Source organism: Periplaneta americana, chromosome 8 (genome assembly GCF_040183065.1).
Source record: "Periplaneta americana isolate PAMFEO1 chromosome 8, P.americana_PAMFEO1_priV1, whole genome shotgun sequence".
Taxonomy (NCBI): Eukaryota; Metazoa; Arthropoda; class Insecta; order Blattodea; family Blattidae; genus Periplaneta; species Periplaneta americana.
In genome coordinates this window covers 182,675,508-182,700,353 of record NC_091124.1, presented here as the reverse complement: position 1 = coordinate 182,700,353, position 24,846 = coordinate 182,675,508, and the positions used below count along the sequence as shown (strand labels likewise).

At 36.2% G+C, this 24,846-nt stretch overlaps 1 protein-coding gene across 2 annotated transcripts in view; it reads left to right on the top strand.

Annotated features, from left to right (window-relative positions):
* Nucleotides 1–6,376: 6,376 nt before the first annotated feature.
* The window catches only part of Sec24CD (Secretory 24CD), an 83,316-nt gene continuing 64,846 nt past the window's right edge, over nt 6,377–24,846 (top strand). The window contains exons 1-5 of one of the 2 annotated variants that reach the window (XM_069834129.1): nt 6,377–6,771; nt 9,227–9,399; nt 10,009–10,911; nt 11,272–11,445; nt 19,319–19,351. In XM_069834129.1, coding sequence (XP_069690230.1) covers nt 6,393–6,771; nt 9,227–9,399; nt 10,009–10,911; nt 11,272–11,445; nt 19,319–19,351 — 1,662 coding nt within the window. In that variant the 5' untranslated portion in view covers nt 6,377–6,392. The remainder of the gene's footprint in view (nt 6,772–9,226; nt 9,400–10,008; nt 10,912–11,271; nt 11,446–19,318; nt 19,352–24,846) is intronic. The other variant, XM_069834131.1, reaches the window with a different exon arrangement.

Sequence of the window (24,846 nt, the reverse complement as noted above, 5' to 3'; positions counted from 1 at the left end):
AAAACGTTTAGTCTGTAAATAGAATGACTACCAGTTTTTTTTTCAATTTTTTTAATTATGAAAAACCAATATAAGTGGACGTCAAACTAACTAATGTTAAAAGTATTTTCATATGTCGATGTCTGTCTCTGGAAATTGAGAAAAAAACTGGTAACCTTATCGTAAGTGCATAATATATTTCGTTACTGGAGGTACGTTAACAGGAAGCCACAATTTAAGTCACACAGAATCTGTGTGCACTCAAAGTTGGGTTCTGGCGTCTTGTCAGCCCATTTGTGTTGTGTGGATATAAAGAAAAAAAATTGTGACGGTGTCGTGTATAGTTCCTGGGGTAGCTCAGTCGAGAGAGCATTCGCGCTAAGCGAAGGGTCCGGGGATCGATACCCGGCCCGGGAACAATTTTTCCTTGAAATTATTCAAACCTGCTTTACAGGGAGCTACTACGTGAAAGCCAGATTTGCATAGTACCTGCAAGAGTTAACATACTTAAAATTACTTATAACAAATATTCAGGAATGAGATGTGTGTTTAAATCACAGTGATTTTCTCCACATTCCACTTTTTGAGCAATGGACACACTCCCTTTCAGAATTTTATATAAAGGTTTTTAATTTTTTGGTCCTACAGAATTATCTGTTATGATTATTATTTGTTGATGACGGAGAAATATTCTCTTCGGCGCCAAGGATCGAACCCAGGACCCCCAGTTCTACGCACTGGGTGCTCTACCACTAAGCTACGCCGAGGCTCAATCCATAGCACCGAATAGAATCTTTCCTCTTTGGCTCCTTTTCCCTTTGTGGCCTTACTCCATGTTCGACATATTATATTATGTCATCACAGAAGGAGAGCACTCATATGAGTGACTCCGCATAACATGACACATGATTCTATAGAACCAAAAAATTAATAACCTTTACATAAGATTATTCGTCTAACAGTGCAAGTAAGCTGTGGAGTCACTCTTCGATCCTCAGCCCCGGAGCGAATTCTTTCCCATCATCAACAAATAATCCCTTTCAGATATCAGGATACCACTTGTGTCTATGCGACGCCGAATCAGCCGTACGCCGTGCTGGATGTTGCTCTTGGTTTACCCGAAGATTGGTAGATGGCAGTTTTTGTGAGTAGCAGATCTGTAAAAAGAAACTGATAGGGACATGACGACTCCGCGCAAGAGGTATGGCATTCGTTTGGGTAGTAATGCGTAAGAGATATAAAACATTGTTGTGTTTTTAGGTATTTCCTCCAATAGTAGTTGATGTTTTGGATTTCTCTTTAATTGAGTGTATAAGCTGAGACTCTTCTTTCTCAGTGTGACCAAAGATAAGGAGTTTTGGTATTGATCAGAGTGCTGCATTGGAGTTAAATCGCTCGCTTGAACTCGGTCGAATGTCGCACCCTCGAGTGAGATAAGATCGGTCGTGATACGCTCGTAATAAATAGAAGCACAGTACAAGGTCATCTCACCGACTTGTCTTATCTTGTATGGAAGGCGACAGAAAAGATACGCATGTTTTGTTCACACAGTAAAAATAAGGCTTTATTTTCTGTGTTATGACAAACGTTTAATGGAACGTACCAAAATAGTAACATGAAGTTATAAATAAAATAGTATGAAAAACTTCGATATACAGTTATTATTGCTAATTAATAATTTTTCAATATTTGATTTCCCACATATATAATATGATAGGTCCATACATAGTGTTCCGCCTATATACTGCGACAATGTAGAAACGTTTTACAAAATATTATTGATATAGCAGTAGATTAATAACAATATTAGTACAGAGATAACGTCACAGAAAATATAATAAAACGAATAATCATGCTGCACAACTGTTACAGACGCAAAGATTGATACACTAATTATTAGAGATTATTATTATTATTTCTAGAAAACTTGATACAGTTCTTGCATTATCGTGATTGTGTTCTCCGTTTATAATAATTACATTTACATCCAGTAACATCTATCAGATGTGGCAAAACAAAATCACTCCTGTGGGGGGGGGGGGCATTTACTACAACATTTATATTGCATTTTAAAGCAAGTTTTGTAGTTGTACTATGGAGAGGTTAGTTAAACACTGCAAAGTTTTGAAATGATAAACATCTATGATGTTACTACACAGTTCATCACTGTAACAAGAACGAATGTCTAACGCTCAGCTCATACCGTTCGAGGATTTATCGCTCGCGACAATTTTACCCATCATGCATGTGCGCTACCTATCGGATTATGCTATGAACTACTTGGCGCTCGAGCGAAAAAGTCCGATGCAGACCTCTGGTATTGATATTTATGATACGAACTTGTTATGATTTTATGGTGAGTCCTGGACACGCTCAAATTCGTACTTAAGAAGCTAAAATAGTAGACCTAGTATCATTTGCCATATTAGATAGGTTTGATGAAGGTAGTGTATATTTTGTATTTAGGCTACTATCTATTATCAGAAAGCGCATCTCACTTGACGTTATGTATGGTATCAGAAGAAGAACAATTTTGTATACATCCGAAGTCTTATTGCTATAACATGTAGCTAATCGACGATGTAGGCAATGGAGTGGGAAAGAAACTGCTGCCCTACTCCGTTATCTCTTGGCCTATTTGTCTCGAGTGATTCCTTATTGGTATCGCTTGTGAGGTTCAGACCTGTCTTCGGACATTTGACTGAACAACAACTACCTAGAACAGGCAGATCTAGCGATAGTGACGTAGAATGTGCCTGCATTGTATTCTGGCTGCTTCTAGATCTGCCCCGGCTGGGCAGGCCTGATCTAGAACATTCTATCTACGTCGTACTAGTCCCTAAGGGTGGTATTCATAGACATTTCGCAGCACGCGCTACGAGCGTACTAAGCTAGCCCCGGCTATCCACTGGTTACTAGTACAGAATTCAAATCATATGCTATCGCTAACACTGGTTTATGAATACGGCCCTAATACTTTAAAGTTTGTCATCTGTTACTATTTTATGTTTATCTCGAAGTTACTTTAAATTGCATACATTTCGCAGAAATTTGTGATTTATTTATTTTATTATTTTTTTTTTTTTTTGTATTTTATGGTTAAAATTCAGATTTAGTATTACACTTTATAAATATTTGCATGCAGTTTTTTTACTATTTGAGTTAGCTTGCTGAGTGTTTTATTAATTTGGTTGTCTCTATTAGTGTATATAAAAGTAACGCATAATTGCAATTAAAATTAAATTAGGGGATTTTGGACAAAAAGCTGAGACACATCAAACCTTGAATTTACAAAGGAATATTTTCACGGAAACAAAATATTTGAGAGACTATTGTTGTGCGATTTATGACGTCATCGAGATCATTTTTAATATCATATTACATACTTTATGCATAGATCTGATTACAAAGTCTACACACGGGTGAACCCTCATCAGACTTCTCCGTTCACTTGGAATGAAATGGAATTTTCGGGAAGGGGGGAGCACTGCGTCCTTCTACGATCTATTGCACTAACCCTGAAGCTAGGCTCATTCCCAAACCCACACCGGCCGACTACACCAAGGTTCGCAGGCACCCCACTCGTCCCTAGGCCAGCACCTCCGTGCGAATGATGACGAAATGGAGACATGTTGACGGAATGATATTTAGTAACTGTCCGAAGACAGTTTGAATCTCGCGACACCAATAAGGCGTCAACAACTAATGGTGTAGGATGGCCAGTTCATTTCCCCCTCCATTGCATACATCGCTGAGTACCAACACATTAGACTAATCAGACTTCCTCTGTATGCACACAATTAAAGGATGAGGTGCCTAATATGGGGAAATGGGAGAGCCCCGAGAAAAACCCCAACTGCGACCTTCTCCGCCACAATCAATGGAAAATCTCAGGCCTGAATGGGACTCGAACCTAGCTGCTAGGATAAAAGTCAGCAAATAAAAGAATATCAATAAGCTCAGCATTAAAAACCAACCAATTGTAACTTTACACTTATAAGACAGTGAACAAACGAAACTGTGAATAGGCCCGCTCTTCTCCACAAATAGGCTATTATCATGCTGATATCTGTTACCAGCAAGGACACAGAACATGAGCCGGTACATATTCATGAACAAGAATACCACATACTCGTATTTAACAGAGCAGGCAAACAAGTTTCTTCTTCATTCGATTGGAAGCCGTAGACTGCTTTACGATTTTTTCGCTTAAAAGTCCAACGTCTTCAGTCACAACTGAATATTCACATTGTACTAAAACATACCTTGGGTACAGAAGAAAGTACAGTAATAACGAAAACCTCTGAAAACGACATTTTAGTTGGGTTCTGTAAAAACGTTTAGGCTAGCAATTATTGGGTTATTAGGTTATTTAGCGTCGATGAAATTGGTGATAATGAGATGGTATCTGGTAAGATGCATCATAGATTACCTCACATTCGCTTTATGGTTGGGGAAAGGTAATCGAACTCATGCCTGAACGTAACTCCGGATCAACAGGCAAACGCGCTGAGCTACGCCATTGACTCCGAAAATGACGTAAGCTTGAACATAAGCTAACATAGGCTACATACTATTTTATTATCAAGTTACAATTTTGTATATTTTCTTCTATTGGGCGTAATGAGCAAATAGAGTAACGAAACGTCCTTTTTTCCCTGGACATATACTATTTTGAGGACGGTTATTTAATTTCGGTACCTTTCCTCTTTTTAAATGTTAAACATTTAAAAAATTGTCCACACCTGTGGAGTAACGGTCAGCGCGTCTGGCTGCGAAACCAGGTGGCCCGGGTCGATTCCCGGTCGGGGCAAGTTACCTGGTTGAGGTTTTTTCCGGGGTTTTCCCTCAACCAAATATGAGAAAATGCTGGGTAACTTTCGGTGCTGGACCCCGGACTCATTTCACCGTCATTATCACCTTCATCTCATTCAGACGCTAAATAACCTAAGATGTTGATAAAGCGTCGTAAAATAACCTACTTAAAAAAACTTTAAAAAATTAAACTACATTGTAAGCGTATAATATTTTCTAAGGTTCGAAAAGAGGAATAAAAGTGAAGTCGGTAATTTTGTTTCGAACTGCCAATGTCAATGTGAAAAAAAATGGAGAAGAAACTTTTAAAGGATACACGAAAACGCGTCCATAGCAAGGGAAATTGGGACTGAGGAAAATGTCTGTGTGAGCTACAAGTCTGTTGGTCACTTGTTTTGCTTCAATTTTCGCCGTTACATTGAAGGAACATTGGAGAATTTTGAAGGGAAATTGCTTCGAAATCGTGATATTTATGTTATATCAAATATTTTCGCACAGCTGTGTGCCTGCATTTGTAAATAATATTATAATAATGAGCGTTCAAGTTATTCCCACACATTGATGTACACGCCTAGTTCAAAGGCGTAGCAACTCCAACTGCAGAACAAGAGTGCTAATATTGCTGTCGTAAGCGTATTAGAGTATCAGTTATTATTATTATTATTATTATTATTATTATTATTATTATTATTATTTAACGATTAAAAATATTAGAAGTCAAAATAAGTTATCTAGGATAGTACATTGGTGAGAATGAATCGCAGAACGTACTCTTCACTTGACACATTCCGTCAAAATAGTGAGTGATTAACATTGTGTCAGTACCAACATAAGCAACAAGAAATAAAAGTTATAGTATTTAATAATTAACACTCATGTTTCTCTACTTAGCAAGTAATTGTACATTCACAGGTAAGTAAACAGCTGTACAGGTCACAAATGAACTTACAGTATGTGTAAAATACATATTAAAAATTATGCTACGATTATCTATGAAAATATTAAAGATTTCGTTGCAGTTTCATGGCTACCAATAGTGGAAGTAGAATATACCCGTAGTGTTTTTCGTCGTATTATGGTAGCTCATAATGTTATTTAAGGATAGTGACAGAACTTGTATTATTGTCTTAAACTTCTACAAACTTAACATTATGAAATGATTGCATGCATTTTCGGTTACTTGTGTGTGTGACGGTAAGTTTTTGGTTAAGGTTGACGTGGCCATTTATACGCATGCGTGGTGCAGCCTTACGTGGCAAACCCAGCTGGGCCGAAGTTCGGTCGCAAGCATAAACAACAATGATAGTTTAAACTTTATAAGTCATTTGTTTTGTTGTAAGTATTAATAAGTGAAATAGTACATTTAATTATCTCTTTTATTCATAGTTTAATCTCAGCGATGTATTAAGTTTAGCGCGTATAATATTGCTTATAATATCGGTGCTGTGTCAACCTTCAAGAAAGAGGTTAAATCGGGTAATTAGTATTGACTTTGAGAAAGTAGACCACGCCGTTCTTGTGAACTGGGTTATTAATACTACGTGTTACAGTAATAGTTTCTGAATTATTACTGCTATTTCAGATTTTGTGGTCTAAACATGAATCCACAATATTTACCCCAGCAACCTCAGCAGCAATATGGAGCTCCAACAGGGCCAGGTTTTGGTCCTCAATCAAGTGGATATCCACCTGTATCCCAAGGAGGACCAAGACCATCACCATCTGGTACACCGGGAGGTTACCAGTTTCCACCTGGACCCCCAGGACCCGGAGCTATGCATCCCTCTGGGCCACCTGGGCCCCAAAGAATGGGACCTCTGAATCAGGTCTCTCCACCTCTTAACAGCAGTGTTTCACAAGGAGGTGGACCAGTGCCTCCAGGCCCGGGAATGATGTCTATGAGTTCAACAGCAGGATCTCAACAACCTGGTTATAATGGACCTAGCATGACAAATGGACCAGCTGGACCGCCCACTGGTATGTAGAGTGATTTTGAATCCTTTTAAAATTTTGTAGGCCTAGTGTATACGTTGATGCTGTAGAATATTATTAGTAAGCTTACGTGTTCTTTAGGAGATCATGTTTTCTAAGAATACCGGTACAGTATTAATGAGAAAAAACAAGTGGAGAAATATAGCCTATCTATATCATTTTATAACTTTTTAATACTACAGTAGACACCTTATTACAGAATAATTGCATTTAATCTTTAATATTTATTTTATTTTCTTATTTTGATCGTTTTCTGAATTTTAAATCTTCTTGTATAGGCCTACCTAGCCCTATTTAAATTTGTGATTCAGTCAAACCGTTTTTAAACTAAAATGATAAACTCACATTAAGTTATTATTAATTTTTTCTCTTTTATAATGCAGAATGTAGAATAAGTTTTAGAAACTATGTAGCTTTCATTTCACAATTATACTAGTTTTATAGACCTTTTTAAAGATTCATTCATAACCAGAAATATTAAGTTTTAAAATTATAATTTTTTGTGCAAAATTTTATAAGGTGTGAACAGTCCAATCAACAGTGAATAAAATTTCCAATGAATAGAGTACTCACTTAAATATTATCCAGAAGACCAAAATTAAGGCATATTTTTTTATAAGGTATAAATTTATGAATAAAAGTACCAGTAGGCCTATGTTTTGTTTAAATCTGAAAATCTGATGTTATGTTATGAAATTACAGTCACAAGTTTTCAATGCTTTTAATAGGGCCTAATGTAATTTTGTAACATCTGACAATCGTATGCTTTGCGTTTAACAGTTCATTTTCTGTATCATTCACTTATGTTTTACAATACTGAATGGATTAGATCTACTTAACGTAAGAAAAAAGTAATACAGAAATGGTATGATAATACTGGGCGAAGTAGAAATGCACTGGAGGATCACAGATATTGTTCAGCTATGTGGAGGAATCTTTACTTAGATTGTGGCACTGGTGAAGAAAAAGAATCTGGCAACTGTTTCAAGTATACGTTAGGCATAATACCTTGTCTACTTAAGACATTGTGGGATGATTGTTACGTAATGAAACATTCTAGGGCCTACTGAGGTATTTCAATGGAATTAACTTGATGAAACAGAGAAAACAATTTGTATCAACATATTCGTAATGTCAGATCCCGGAACACCGATTTCAGGCTAAAGTATTCACTTTTTGTACGTAAGTTTTATAGCATGGAATTAAACTTTCAAACTCAGACTGGACTGATATATTCTCCATAATTAGTATTTCTTACACTTAGGCAAATAGGCCTAATGTCATGATAGAATTCAATTGATATATTTCTCCTGGATAACAACATTCACATACTCTCGAGCATCCAGTCATATAGTCGAATACTTCGTAATTTGAATCAGGCCTGGAATTCGGATGTCCATAGCTTCACAATTTATTATTGAAGAGTTTGAATTATAACTGTTACTAAGTCCATTGGCTGTTTGCACCTGGAGTAGTGGTTTCATTGTTTGTAGTTGCACTATACAGTCTGTGCCTAGTATCCTTGTGATGTAAGAAGGCATCATCTGTTAATTTCAGTGTATTGAGTTAGTAAAGAAACATGGAGCATCCCATAAAAACACTCAGTTCTGTGTTATTGAGTGTTACAACATTTATTAAGGTTCTTCTGTTGAAATTCTTTAAGAAATATAATAAATTTAATAATTTATAGTTAAATTACACATTATTTTGGTAGTGAAGGGATGTTAGCCTATATCTTTTAATAAGTTATGCAATTTTCTTGAAAGTTACAACTTAAAAGAAAGATGTTTATATGTAGCTATATTCTATTTTCGAAACAAATTGTCGCTGTAACATGGATTTGAATGATTCAGTAGTCATTGTTTTGATAAGCGTTGCAGTTTTATGGAGTTAATGACTATAATCGAAGCTTCACTGTATGTCAAACCATGAGATACCAGTACCGGTATATCTCAAACAAAATGTTTAGTTAAATAATTCTAATTAAGTAATAGGTAAAGAAGACTTGTTTTACTTAGAACATTTTCAAAATCATATTTAACTTTATTAAAAGCCAAACCTTCTGTACAGTTCCTTCCAGTAACTTCTCCTTAATGTTAAGAAAAGTTCAGGTAGGTCTAGTCTTCTTTAACGCATACTTTTTTCCATGTAAGTGTTGAGCTATTGGACAATTTAGTTACGCTTAGGATAATATATTAATATCCCCTCTTCTCCCACTTCCCGATTTATAACAGAAATCTGAAATTTGTAAATGTCACTGACTATGAACTTCATTCGCACAAAGAAAATTTTGTAACTGTAGAACCATTATATTTACAATTTGTAATTATAAATATCTGAATTATAAGTGACAAAGAGTGAAATTATATCTTACCTGCATAGTGGCGTCAATTTAACTCAATTATAAAATATTAAATACGGGTTTGTATTTGTTGTTTAGGCCCACAAGTAAATCGTAATGTACAAGGAGGGCCAGGCCTCCAACAACCTGCTTCCCGAGGACCTCATCCCATGCAACAACCACCTCCAGTGATGGGTCCACCTCCAAATCAGTTAGCAGCTGGGATGTCGGAGATGAACATAAGTGGTCCAAGACCACCTATTCCAAATTCTGTAAGTAGTAGGCTTATGTGTCACCTGTACAATTGAGAAGACTGTAACAGGATTTTGTAGTATTTTGAGTTGTGTTATTTATAGTTACTATTCCTAATTTTCTTGTATAATTTAATTATATACCATGCTACTTAGATGTAGGATTCTTTTGCAATTGTACAAACTGTCCGTGTATGATTAAGAGGACATCTTTTCCTTTGGCAGTTATGTCTTGAGTCAGTTTGTTCCAACTTTTCATGCATAAATTGAGTAACTCAGGATGCCGAAATGGAAATATGAGAATATTTGTGGCAATGTTCAACAACAAACTTTAAATCACAATGAAAAAAAGAGAAATAGATAGTTATCAATATAGGGTCCTCCATAAATACAAGCTTAAGCTACTGTAATGTGTTGCAGTATAAGCACATATCTCCATCACCAGCCATGCCATATTAAACAAAGCTGAATGACTACCAATATTGTTCGAACTTGCAGTACCATACTGCGCTATTAATGTATGACAGCAGATATAGGCCTAGTACCAGAAGGGATTAACAAAAAATGTTAGTTTGAAAGAAGTAAAATCTAAAGAATATGGGAATTAATTTTATTGTGTTTTTGTTACAGAATATTCCAAGTGGGCCTCCAATAAAGCCAGGACTTGGCAGCATGCCAGGAGGTCCATTGCCATCTAATAACTATCCTCCAGGCAGCTTTTCACCTGCTGTCAATGGTGGCCTTCCTCCTACATCGTCTCCAAACCAGACTCCGTCACCTGGACAGCAGCAGCGTGGTCCAATGCCACCTTCCCAGTATATGAATGGCTCAATGGGACCTTCACCAGGGCCTGGAAGAGGTCCTCCTCAACCTGGAAGTATGGCATCACCGTCTGGAAGTATGTCTCCCCAACAGGGTGTGCCACCTCCATCTGGAAGTATGCATCCTCAACAAGGAAGTATGCCACCTCCACCTGGAAGTATGCCTCCTCAACAAGGAAGTATGCCACCTCCACCTGGAAGTATGCCCCCTCAACAAGGAGGTATGCCACCTCCATCTGGAAGTATGTCATCTTCTGGAAGCATGCCTCCGCAACCAGGAGGGATGCCCCATCACCACCCAGCAAGTATGCCCCCTCACCACCCAGGAGGCATGCCGCCGCAGTCAGGAGGGATGCCCCCTCACCACCCAGCAGGTATGCCTCCTCACCCAGGAGGGATGCCCCCACATCCAGGAGGCATGCCGCCACAATCAGGAGGGATGCCCCCTCATCCAGGAGGTATGCCCCCGCAATCAGGAGGGATGCCCCCACAATTAGGTGGCATGCCTCCACAACCAGGAGGAATGCCTCCACAACCAGGAGGAATGCCCCCGCAACCAGGAGGCATGCCTCCTCACCCAGGGGGAATGCCACCACCACATTCAGGGGGCATGCCACATCCAGGAGGAATACCACCTCCAACCGGAGCAATGCCACCACAGCCTGGAAGAATGCCATCTTATGACCCTCACAAACAATACTCACAATCTCCGGTGAGTCGTATTCCTATATTTATTAACTCTTGCTCTTTCAGCATTCACTACCATTTTTGCATTAGTCTACTTCATAAGATAATCATTATTGATTCATCGGAATCATCATAAGTATTTCATAAGAAATTACAATATGATCTGATCTTATTGCACTAATTATATTTTCTTAATAAGTATGCTGTACATGTGTGTGCATGTATGTGTACTTTCACTTGCATGTAATATTTAGATAAAAAAATAACTTTTTTTTCCGGTATTCTGTACAAAAAATTAAGTATGTGAAGAGCTTTGACAGTTGTTTATCAATGTTTCATAAATCACTGTTTTTTATTTGAAGGATGCATTCTTTTTTTTTCATAGGACATGTATCATCCAGGAGCCTCACCTCAGATGCAGCAGCCCCCAATGGGTCCCCCTGGTCCTGGTCCCAATTACCCATCACCACATCAGCCGATGGGTCCAGCACAACCAACACATCCAGGCTTGCAGTCACAACCGGCACGGCGTCTTGACCCAGATCAGATGCCCAGTCCTGTAAGTAAGACATTTTTTACAGATGGTGAAATACACGATGCGGCAGTGAATTGTGTGATTATGGAAATGTCATGAGTATTGAAAAATGTATTACATATAATACACGAAAACACAAATGTGTCATTATTAACAGAGTGACGAAGATAGTTGAAGCATAAGGAAGTTGTTTAACACACTAAAGCCCAGTTCCCATGGTGACCAGCAAGCTTGGTGCTGTGGGGATGCCCGCTGCTGGCTCCCGTGTTTGTTCATACGCAGCTGGCTCTTTGACAGTTCAAATTGGAAAATCATCTGTTGCCAACAACTAAACCATGAGTGGAAATCAACTGAAGTCTTACATTAACAATAGTAAATGTCGTAATAAAGTAATTAAACCAGAAGTGTAAAACAACTAAATTCCAATACAGTGAAACCTCGATCCATCATTTTTTTGGAGAACAGAGAATAAAAACTATAGGCTAAATACAGGAAACGATAATACCGGGAAACCATAAAAATTACCGTATTTAGGCATATAATAGACGCAACAGAGTTATGGACGTGTCCCACTGTTCCCCAGATGATTTAAGGAGGAATACCCCCATAATTGATGCATTTAATTTTTAACAATAATCATAAATAATATAAATCATAATGGACGTGTCTCATAGTATTTTATTCTTGTTTGTAAACTTGCGACAAAAACTCTATTATTTGCTTAAATAGGCTATAAAATGAACAATAGAATAGCTAGTGATTACCAGGCAGCGCATTTCTGTTCCCAAATGTACAGCAGATCGAGTAGTTTCTTCTGGTATATCTCTTACATCATGTGGATGCATAAGCAAGGTACAATTTCAAGCAGGTACGCATGGGTTCATTAAATAACAATGATGTAACTTAATGTATTATAAATATGCCCCTGTAATGTCATATGACGTAGAAAGAACATTCTCTTAGTTTAAACAGATTTTATGTGATGTTCGTAAAAGATTTGCATTTCATAACCTCAGAATATATGTTTTCGTTCACTGCAATGGGATAGGTTTTGATAAATGAATTATTTATATATATTGTGTAAAATATAAATATTGCTAATTTGTATATTGATTTTTTTTATTATTTTGCCCCTGTAACGTCATGTAATGTAGGAAGAACATTTTCTTAGCTTAAACAAATTTTTACTGGCAGTTACAGTAAAAGATATGAATTTCATAATCTCAGAATATATGTTTTTGTCCACCGTAATAGAGTTGATTTCGTTAAATGAATTAATTGTAGCCTATATTATAGAGTAATTACAGTTAATGTGTGTCATATTTACTATTATGTTCTATAATTAGTTCAGTATTATTATCGATGTAATTATATTTTCTATCATATGTAGCACTAATATTTTGTACAGAGCTAGTTTCGCAGTGTTAGTGTGTTTATATGGTTAAAAAGTAGCTGGACAGACCATTCCAATTTAGTAGGCCTAGCAATCCCACTTACAGTTGTCATGCTCCATTGTTATTATGTACCGAACTAGGTTATACCTTTTGTAGCATCCTGACATAAGCATTTAGATCAGAGTTTGAACCCTGAAACTCCAGGATATACTAACCGATAACTTTTCTAACTTGTTTGGGAACGAAAATACTCTGCCTGGTAATTACAATGAATGTGTTAGAACATTATGTACACTATTTCTTGCAAAAAAAAATCCGCAATTAGCTTTGTTTCGTGCACATTTTACACCTGAATTCTATAGTGAATTTTTGATAATAACGATACTGAAGTAAACAGAAAGGTGGAGTTTTACCACTTCCTACACCAATGTACTAAGTCATGCTTAAGATGAGGATGACGTACACACTAGAAATTATTTCGCTATTCCTTACGAGTTGTTGGTCGTTACTGATAACTTAGACAGAAATGAAGTAGCCTATATTAAAACCATAAACCTAGATTCGTGATATGTTCAAAATGCAGATGTGTTACCGAAAATCCATTTGCATAAAATTAATACAATTGATTAAAGTAGGCAGGCTTCCATTAGCCCATACTGTTGCAGTCTCAAATTAGGTCTGTATCATATTGAATGAAAATAATGCCGAAACTTGTCTAGCTCTTTAGTAACCCAACAAAGATACTTCTCCTTTACGTGTCTAAGCATATAAACATATACAGTGTACAGAAAAACTTGCTGTGGAGATCGGTGTCTGTGTTGTCGCAGCATTAAGACGACAAATCTCGTTAGGTAAGACGACTGCATAATATATTCCATAATAATACTGTATGAAATGTTTATACACTTCCATATCATTCTATAAACTATAAAACAGCATTTCTTTTCAGAATAATACCTGTCTTCATAGCAAAGATCATAACGCATTAACAGACTATACCAAACGCATGGGGAGAGTTTGCGCACTGCACTAACATGACGAATCACATCCTGTATCATGACAGCATAATACATTTTACATTTCTCTGCGAAGTTTGACACAGTTTGCGGATCGCATTCTTTTGCATCCTCTTGTTTCAAATATAATAATAGAGAGCAAAAAGTTCACCATTTCAAAGTAAAAGAAAACTATCCATGCAGGAAAATATGGTCTTGGGACCGTGATGTTTCAACGATCGGTGCAATAAAACAAATGTTCGAGGAACTGTGAAAAAATAACGTTATTTATACGGAACTATTTCTGAGATCAAAAAAAGCGGACGAAAAAGGCTGTTTCTTAGGAACTAAGGAATACAGGAAAGAACAGATTTAGGTGGAAAACAACACGGTTCCAGCGCTGATACTGTAGGCCATATCATCTTTGGTTCCAACATGCAAGCTAACACGAAAAATAGCAAGCAACCTAATCTTGAAATTCGGCATGATAGCTAATAAAGCAGCAGGATTTCCATCAAACAAGCACCGTGGGAACTGGGCTGTAAATTCACCATAAACAGTATTGCAGTAGTCATCCATGACAAAATGGGTCCTTTCAACTCTAAAGGATGAAATGGCATTCTTTTTACATTATGGACCGGCTTTTCATGGAATCTTTCAAGATATTCACTTGTTACTAGCCAAAGTGTTGCTTATTGTTAAAGCCTGAAAGGTGAAAATGAGCCTCATTACTCATCAGAACATTACAAGATTATTGACAGGTATGGATTCACATTTATCATGTTGAATCAGAGTGTCTGTTCATGTGGTCACTATCATCCAGTGCTTGTATGAGTTCCTTATAGTATGAAATTCTCTGTACACTGCAATCAGGAATGCCAAGTGCACTGAACAGTAAGACTTTTAAAAGTTCCTTCCACCCTGGCAACTCATCTGAAATATGCACATGTTTTACACTGTTATACCAACTCTAAGTTTTTATGGTGACTGCCCAATGCCTACCTCTCCACGGATGGTAAAGTTAGGCTTCAGAATGGTAGTAGTTGCATTCTCATACTCCTTATACTCAAAAACTGTCTATATTCAATACTGCAAAATCGCCTGATTCACTGCCACATCTTGGGTATATTGTAGATTAGAAAATACTTAACTTGTTCTTTGAAGATTGTAGTTCACCAAGTGTTCAGCAAATCTTACTCCTATTTATTAACTTAAGATGTAGTACATAAAAGATGTAATTTTGTTACCATATTTAACTAATACTACACATCCAAATTGAATGACTACAGGGAATGCAATGACTGACGAAATTTTGCTGTAATTGTCATCAGGGCCACCTTACTCCATTATCTCCTGACTTAGTTGACTCACGAGTGATGCCTTATTGGTGTCACTTATGAGGTTCCAAACTGTCTTCGGACAATTTGACTAAACAACAATGGTATTGTGGAGGCACATGATTAGTTATTGCCTTCTAATGTGTATCATGTTCAGTACATGCTATGTATTACGAATCTGTTTAGATTTACCTAACAAAATGCTATGTTGAAAATTTCTACACATGCCCTTGCGAAAAATGTGGGCAGTTTCTGCCATTTGCATGAAAATAAACTAAAATCCAACGGAACTACTTTTCAACAATGACTATACTGGTAATTTATTTCATTAAATTGAAGCAACATTAACCCTCATATTTTATTTCATTTATTACAGTGAATGAATATTGTTTGTGCACACTTCAAGATTTCAACATAGTTACTGAGATCTGGTCATGCACCTTGACTTATCAGTCTGTCTTCAAATATAGCTATCTTTCGTTGAATTTTATGCAGTACAGTCCATGGCACTATTTTGCATGATATAACAAAGAAGTTTTTTTTTTTTTTTGTTTTGTAAATTAAAAAAAATTAATTCAAAATATAATTATGTCAGAATTTGTCTCTTTAGGAAAGCAGAATCCTATTATCCGTGAAGACTTAATCTTGCCACATATCAATTTTTTATCATAATATTTGGTTTCTCACTTCTTCAGTACCTATTGTTTTGAAGAAACTGACATAATGGGGTAATATGCTGCATCATTGAAGAAAGTTAATTGTTTTTTTAACATAATACACTTTCTAAGGAAACCAGTTACAAAGAAATAATAATAATTTTATTTTCCCTGGCAGAGTTAAGGCCAGCTGGCCTTCTCTAAGGTTAATTTGTTCTCAAAATCGACTTTATAAGGTCGAAGTTATAACTTGTTAATTGCATTTCATGTAGCAATTTTCTGAGTTCGTACTTGCTGAGTTCACCTTGGTATTACCTTGTGTGGAGAAGATTCAGTCATTAATCCATTTTTCATAGTTTCTCTTCTGTTGATTTAATATGCATTTATCTACAGGGTTTTCCAAAAGTAACGAATCGTTGCAATTAAAACTGAAAAATTTAGATTGTACAAAAAGCTCAGACACGTCAATCCTTTTATAGAACGGAATAATTTTATATTGTACAAAGAGCTCAGACACGTCAATCCTTTTATAGAACGGAATAATTTTATATTGTACAAAGAGCTCAGACACGTCAATCCTTTTATAGAACGGAATAATTTTATATTGTACAAAGAGCTCAGACACGTCAATCCTTTTATAAAACGGAATAATTTTATATTGTACAAAGAGCTCAGACACGTCAATCCTTTTATAAAACGGAATAATTTTATATTGTACAAAGAGCTCAGACACGTCAATCCTTTTATAGAATGGAATAATTTTATGGAAACAAAATATTTTTGCGACTATTGTTGTGTGAGTTATAACATTTTAAAATAATATCCTACCCACCCTTCCCTATTATCTCTTGGCCTAGTTGCCTTATAAGTGGTGTCACTTGTGAGTTTCAGACCTGTCTTCAGACAGTGACTAAACAACAACATTTTTTAATATCATCTAAAAGAACATTATTTGTTTTATGCAGTACTTCAGTTGTTTTGTACAAAAGCACTACGGTTATGGTTACTACAGTAACAGTTTCAATGTTGATTGGTCTTTGTGTTAGGGAAGTAGTTTTACGTAGGTAATGAGAAAGTCATCAGTCATTCCCATTGAATAGCTTTTCTTTTTCCTTCCGTAACTTTCCCCAAGACATCATCAAGGACGAGGAGAAAATGGTCAGGGACAAAATATATCCCTGTTGAACTTCAGATTTTATGGAGTCATTCCCTCGTGGATGACTCTAAAGTCATTATATGTCTCTTTAATAATTTCACCAATTTTCCTTAGTACGATATATCATATTCTTGTATTACTCTCTACATGGTACTTGTTTCTAGGGAGTCAAAGCCTTTTCAAAATCTACAAACAGAAGGTGTAGATTAGAAACAACACTACAATTCGTTGCTCAAGACTGCATCTTGTTTTACAATAAAGTTAGCCTACCCATAAGCAAGTATATACTCGTATTTGCTGATGCTTCATCTGGTAAAAGCAGAATGTTAACAGAGGACAAGTCCTATTCAGCAGCTAAGTTTCATAAGTCTAGTGGTGAACTCATCATTTCACTTCATATAATAGCTTAATTTTCTCATTTGTTTCTGAAAACTAAGTTAATTTTTACTGAAATTCATTAAACCTTTCAGCTCATGATAAATGGCTGAAAGTTGAAGGTGTTAAGATGAATACTGGTATTCATAATAAAGTTATTTATTGCTTCCTACATATCTATCTAGGACTTTGTCATGAGCACTTGTTTCAAAGTTTGTTTTTTTTTTATAATGTGAAGTTGTATTGCATCATCAGTGAGTGTTGTTGTCAATAAAATTATATTGCATTGAATATTTTAAAATGAGACCTAATTTAAGATCAGAATTGAAATTAAGCTGATTTACCTATTTGGCAGTTTATTTGCATTTATCTTATTACTGCAGAGCGTCTAGAGGTAGATTGGACCATGGCTGCTCACAGCAAGGTCTGTATCTGCTGCTTGTGAAGGACAGCTGTGCGCGTCAGGAGTAAAATTGTGTTGTTTGTGATATGTTATTCATTATTATGGTTCAGTATATCTTAGAACAACTTATTTTTCTGTATAATATGTATGTGAAATAATCTTCTGCAAGACAGTGTCGGACAAACTTCCGTTGTAAGTTTCCAAATGTTACAATTTCTAACAGGACAACTGTTCATAACCTTGTGAATAAAATCAGACGAACAGGATTCTCTTTTGAACGAGTTCAATAATGCTGTGTGTTGACTGAAGAGAAGCTGGATAAAATAGGGGCCAGGTTAGAACACACGCCCCAAAAATCACTGAAATGTTTAGCGCAAGAGACTGGCATTTCCAAGTTGTCAGCTGTTGTGGCAATGGAACTTCTGAAACTTACGCCATTCAAGCTGACTGTAGTTCTTGTGACAATCACAAGACTCTATAAGTAGAGTAAATTTTTGCAATTGGTTTTTGCAGTTCGTCCATGATGGCTACGTGGACCCACTTTTAACCTTCTTCACAGATGAAGCGTGGTTTCAACTTAATGGTTACATTTATACTCAGAACAACAGATACTGGGCTACTGAAAATCCCCATATTATTCATTAAGTTCCTAACCATGATCAAAAAGTTGGTGTGTGGTGCGCAATAAATTCGAATAGAATTATTGGCCCCATATTTTTTGACACAACTGTTAATTCAGAATTTTATATAAATTAAATTTTAAGAAATTTCTTTCTGCAACTAACAGACAACGAGAGGTTGAATGGCTGGTTTCAGCAGGATTCAGCTACAGTGCACATTGGTAATCAATCTACGTGTGAATTGCGAAGTGTGTTTGGTGACAGAATAATTAGTCGAGGATTGTGACCAGCATGCTCCTTGGACCTGTCCCCAGGAACGTTAAAGAATAAAGTGTACCCGACAAATCCGCACACATTACAAGAATTGAAGAACATTACCACGACAGAAATACAGGCAATCAGTCAACAAGAACTTTTGATAGTAAACAGAAATCTTTTTCGGAGATGTAATGAATGTGTTCGCACTCAGCACCTGTTGTGATGCAGGTAATCCAAGTCTGCAGTATAGTACGTGAATGGCGGCTACTCTTGCTCAGTCCAAGGCCTCCACCACGGTCCACTCTATCTCTAGACGCGCTGTATAATGATTGATTTATTGTATCAATTACACAGTTACATTTAGACAGAAAAGTTAATTCACATTTCAAATTTAACATTATTTGTCTCTCTCTGTCTCTTCACCAATATAATTAATTTAAATCCCCCTTTTTTTTTTTTTTTTCGCTGTACAGATTTCTAATTTTATTCGAATTCAGTGGTTTATGCAGTGAAATAAAATAGTAATTCATATCTGTTATAAGTATTAGCTGTGCAATTAACTGCAAATTGTGGAATTGTTTTTTATTTTAATTATTTGAGCATCTTGGCCACTGTCTTATGCTGATACTTCATTGTTATCCATGTCTCTCATAATTACAGAGCTTCTTTTAGTCTCTAATTGTTTTTGTATCCAAAATTCCAGGAAAATAGACAAATGTTACCGCCCGAAAGTCAGGTATGTAAATTATAATCACTTGGTTGTGGGAAATAGACTTAAAAAATTTTAATTTTATGATACTGAAAACTGCACCTTCATCGAAATAATGTAATGTAGGGTATTTATAGCTTTGCTTGTAATAATAATAATAATAATAATAATAATAATAATAATAATAATAATAATAATAATACCGAGCATGGTGGAGTAATGATTATCATTCCCCACCTTTGCATTCAGGAAGGTCCGAAATTCGATTCCAGGGGCTGACTATCCTCGTGGTTTTCCCAGTACATCCAGGCGAATGTTGATATAGTACCAATTTAAAGGGTTATGATCTGAATCCTTCCCAATTCTAATTAACTCTTCACTGTCACTTCTTATCTATCATCATATCTCCCACTATAGGTCTGCCATTTTTTCATTGATGTATCACATTCGGCAAAAGTGTCCTCTGTGGGTAAAAAAAAAATGTTATGTTTTATTTAACGACACTCGCAACTGCAGAGGTTATATCAGCGTCGCTGGATGTGCCAGAATTTTGTCCCACAGGAGTTCTTTTACATGCCAGTAAATCTACTGACATGAGCCTGTCGCATTTAAGCACACTTAAATGCCATCGACCTGGCCCGGGATCGAACCCGCAACCTTGGGCATAGAAGGCCAGCGCTATACCAACTCGCCAACCAGGTCGACTCCTCAATGAACCACTGAACTGAGGAGAAAATATAAATCATAATAATAATAATTATAATATTTTGGGGTTTATGAAGCAAATATCACTTTTGTTTTTTTTTCAAATGGAAGCTTTACTTTCACCCAACCATCCAAAATTCAAAATAGCCAAGGATGATAAAATTGTCACCTGAAATATTCGGAGTATGATTCATCCAGGTTGTAGAACTAAGGATCCCGTGTCACACTGAATTTGCTGCATGTAAAAGAAATTTCGACATTTTGTCAATAAAATACACAAAATTTACAGTAGCTCTTGTATTGTCCTACAGTTCGTACTTTGAGATAATGTGCTAGTTGTCATTTTCGCTGTAACTCTGTCATAGAATGTAAAGAATTTCACCTTAAAAATAACCCCGCTCCACAAATGGGATTCAACCCTGACAGAATAGTAGATATCCAGGAAGGTCATGAAGACTTTGAAAAACATTTTCACTATTCTCTACTTATATACGAAGGTGATAAAAGAGACTTTGCAGTTAAATGTAAATTTAAAGTTTGCTTTCTAGGTATCACTGCATGAAGTTGGTAATATGGTGACATGGGTAACAATCTTGTAGATTTTACTTCAGCACTGCTTGGTAATAATGAAGCTTTCTAGATGCAGTGGCAGTAATTATATTTTTACGAACACACACATACAAAAACAAGATCAATCCTTATCTAATTTTTATTCGAAAATTGATCATGTTTGTTAATACTTTTCAATATAATGTGAATATAAAATTTATTATTTATGAGTTCTTGCTTTGAAGAAATTTAATAAAAGAAAAGTTACTGTATTCGAAAGTTGGAACGCTTCTACAATTCCAGATACTTTGTTAAAAATATTGCACATAACAATAAAAAACCCTTTATTTGCAAAAGAATAGGGTTTATTTAAGTAAAAGACAATTAGCATAAAATTCAAAATGACTACCATTTTGTTCTTCAGTCATTAATAGCCTGTAATGGATTTTTATAGCATTCAGATTAAAATTCTGAATGCATTGTTCCGAATTTCCAAAATGACTTATTGCTTCATTTCTTTAGTACTGTAAGGTGATTTAGATAGTTTCACTGCCTGAAATCAGCAGTTTGTGTCTTTGAATTGCAGAGACCAGATGTGAGGAACGTGCAGGCTGATGATGCAATTTCAAGGTGTTCCTCAGTAGTTCGTTACCATTTTATGGATATAGGTTGCCATCTCGCATAAAATAAGATTTTCAATGACATGATTCTCATATACGTAGCATTGTCCATTAATTGAAGCCTGCCCTCAAAGAATGTTGTGCATCACATTTTCACGGGAATGAAAAAAAAATACACTCAGGGACAAAAAAAACCGGACACTTTAATATTTGCTGGTATTTTGCAAAACATTATCTTCTCATACAATATTATGGTAGCCATCTATTGTTATGGTGACGTGTATACATTGTTGATTGTTTTTTGTTTTATAAACAAGTCATTGCAACCAAACATTCCAATTTTGCTTTCGGAGTCTCAGCTATAACAATTTTGTCTCAACCATTTTGTGATTCATTATCGTTATCATTCGTTATTTCTTTATTTTCACATTTTCTGAGTTTAAGTGAGGTTGTAACATTTGTCTTAAAACAAGATGCGACCTGAAGATGTGGCTCGAGCTGTAGCCCTTTACGATGATGGACACAGTGTACGTTACATTGCAAATGTTATGAATATGGCTAGAAGCACAACCCATGATGCCATAAAACGGTATAGAGAGACCCTAGAATATACAAGAAGACCAGGTTCGGGTCGTCCAAGAGCTACAAATCCAAATGAAGACAGGTATATGGTGTTGAGAGTTCTTAGGGAGCGCAACCTGCCAGCTACTAGTGTAGCCCAGCAATTTGTTAACATGCATGGACGCCCAATTTCGGCCAAAACAGTTAGGAGGAGGTTGAAAGCAAGTGGACTGATATCAAGTAGACCTGCAACTGGTCCCAGACTTCTCAGGATGCATCGAGTTGAACGACTGCGTTTTGCAAATGATCACAGTGATTGGAGAAATGGACAGTGGAGCTGTATTCTGTTCACCGATGAGTCCCGTTTCAATCTGTGCTCACCTGATGGACGTGAAAGAGTTTGGAGAGGGAGGGGAGAACGATTTTCACAGTGTTGCATTTCCGAAAATGTGCCGTATGGAGGTGGTGGAGTGATGGTTTGGGCAGGAGTGTGTACGGATGCTCGTACAGAGTTTGTTTTTGTTGAAAATGGAAGACTAACAGCTGATAGGTATATAAATGAATGTTTGGCTGATCATGTTGTGCCATTTGGCCAATTTGTAGGCGATAATTTTGTTTTAATGCATGATAATCCACGGCCGCATATTGCCCATGCGGTCGGAGATTATCTCCAAGAAGTGGGAATCCATGTTCTTTCATTGCCAGCAAGGAGTCCAGACATGAACCCAATTGAACATGTGTGGAACATGCTGGGACGGCGTGTTAAGAATAGACGACCGAGACCAGAATCGTTACAAGAGTTGAGGCGAGCACTTGGCGAAGAATGGGAAGTTATTCCTCAAGAAGACATTGCTAACCAAATTGAGAGCATGCCAAGACGTATGGATGCAGTTATTCAAGCCAGAGGGGATAATACCCGTTACTAAAAAGAGTTTTTAATGTTTAAGGCACCATAAAATGAAAAAAACAGTTAGACCAAACGATGCCATAGTTATACGCCCTTTGTAATTTTTTGTAAATTTTCTCATCAGAGATATTTTTTTTTTTTTCAAATGTTGTCGTATAAGGTGCTAAATGAAACATTATTTTTGACTATAATATATCTTCAACATGAAATTCAGAAACATTATTTTGTTTAAATGGGTTTTGTTTCATTTTGAAATAATTGGCACCAAAATACAAGCAAATATAGAAGTGTCCGGTTTTTTTTTGTCCCTGAGTGTAGTTTGTTCTTTATGTAACGTTGATCTTAGTTTAAGTAGTTTTGTAAATACAACTTAGCATTTCTCCTTCATAGTTACAAGAATATTTTATTGTTACATAGTACCATGCAGGGATTATAATGAGAAAACGGCAACCTCCGTGGAAGAAAGTTGTATATCACCACAGATTTAGAACATTGTATATCATATTATCACAAGTTCTGCTCCACTTTTATTTATTGTAAATACATAAATCCTCTAATACGTACATTGCTTTATTAGAAATACATAAAGGAAGGATCATGGGTACTTTTGCAGCACAGAAAGTCTCTAAACACAGTATAAAATACTTAATTTATTCCATTTTGAATCTTGCGTACACTACTTTAAACACTTGAATATAAGTAATTGATTAACTAGCGGACTTACTCGTCTTAATTATGTAAGTCTGTGCGGCTTACAGCTGTTTCGGTGCTATTTGACTCCACTTTTCAACAATCAAACACACCCACACAACAGGCAGAGAAGTATGAGATGACGCCGAGATCTAGTAGGCTCTGAGGATGGTGTGATGAAGCACCAAAACAGCTGTAAGCCGCACAGACTTACATAATTAACACGAGTAAGTCCGCTAGTTAATCAATTACTTAATTTATTATAATTAGGAAGCCATGAGATATTTTATTTATGTAACAAATTGTGAAGAATTAAAACAGAATGTGTCTTATGAAAGTAAAACAAAATTGTGTTTTATGTTTCACAACACACTTGCATTTTGTGTTTTAAATATAATACATAATAAACTTCAAACATACGAGTACAGTCTACAAAACCTCACTCTCCACATCTTATAGAGAGTAAGTTCACGTAAAATTGCTTGTCCTGTGGCTGCAGATATTGACACATGTCAAGCAAATCTCTCTTTCTCAGGTGTGAGTGAAATCAAAGCAGGATATAGCTGAGGGAATTGAATTTCTGTTACAGGCAACTTAATTCATGGCTGATTACCTCTTCTTCTTCTCTTCATTATAGAGTATTTTACCCATGACTGTAGTATATTGTAACTTTTTCTGACAATGATTACCTGGGGATCATCCGCCAAAAATTTTATCCACAGAACTTGTGTCAATTTTAATGTAGGATCTTTTTTTCATATTCATATTTATTGTCATCATACGGCTTTCAGGTAGTGGTTTCCCTCGCATTTCTGCATACGGTCCACCACTACCTTGCTTACATTCCATCACATATCCTTTATATTTCTCTTCTCATCTATGTCTCCCCAAATCTTCCAATTATCTAAAGTTTAACCCTGCTTCTGTCTATTTCTTCCTCCATCCTTTCTGATGTACAGTATTTACAACTCTTAGCCTTCTTTATCTTCCCTGAATATAATTCCCGAATGCTATGTGATACTGTCCACCTTACTCTTATATAGAAACATTCGCGTCTACATCTACTCCTCCATCTCTACTACTATCATTGTCATCTTTCATTACTGTTATCCCTACTTTAATGTTTATCGTTCAAAACCTTTTTATCTCTGACTAGTATTCACTAATATTTCTACTATCTCATCTACTTTATCTTTTTATATTAATTGTCTCAATTATTATTGCAATGTTCTAATGTTTGTGATACCTCCTTCCTATTTCTTGTTCGATTCACTTATCACTTTTTCACTTTATTGGATCGCTTTTACGGTTCACTCTCACTACTTGCACTCACTTTCTACCTCCTCACTTCCCATATTTCCCTCTCAATTACATCAAACCCTACTTATTATTTACATACTATCTCCTACTCTTATTAGTCTCACTACCATATTGCTTTTCTTCTCTCTAATTTACTCTATTCACCTTCTATTAACACTTCATTACTTGTT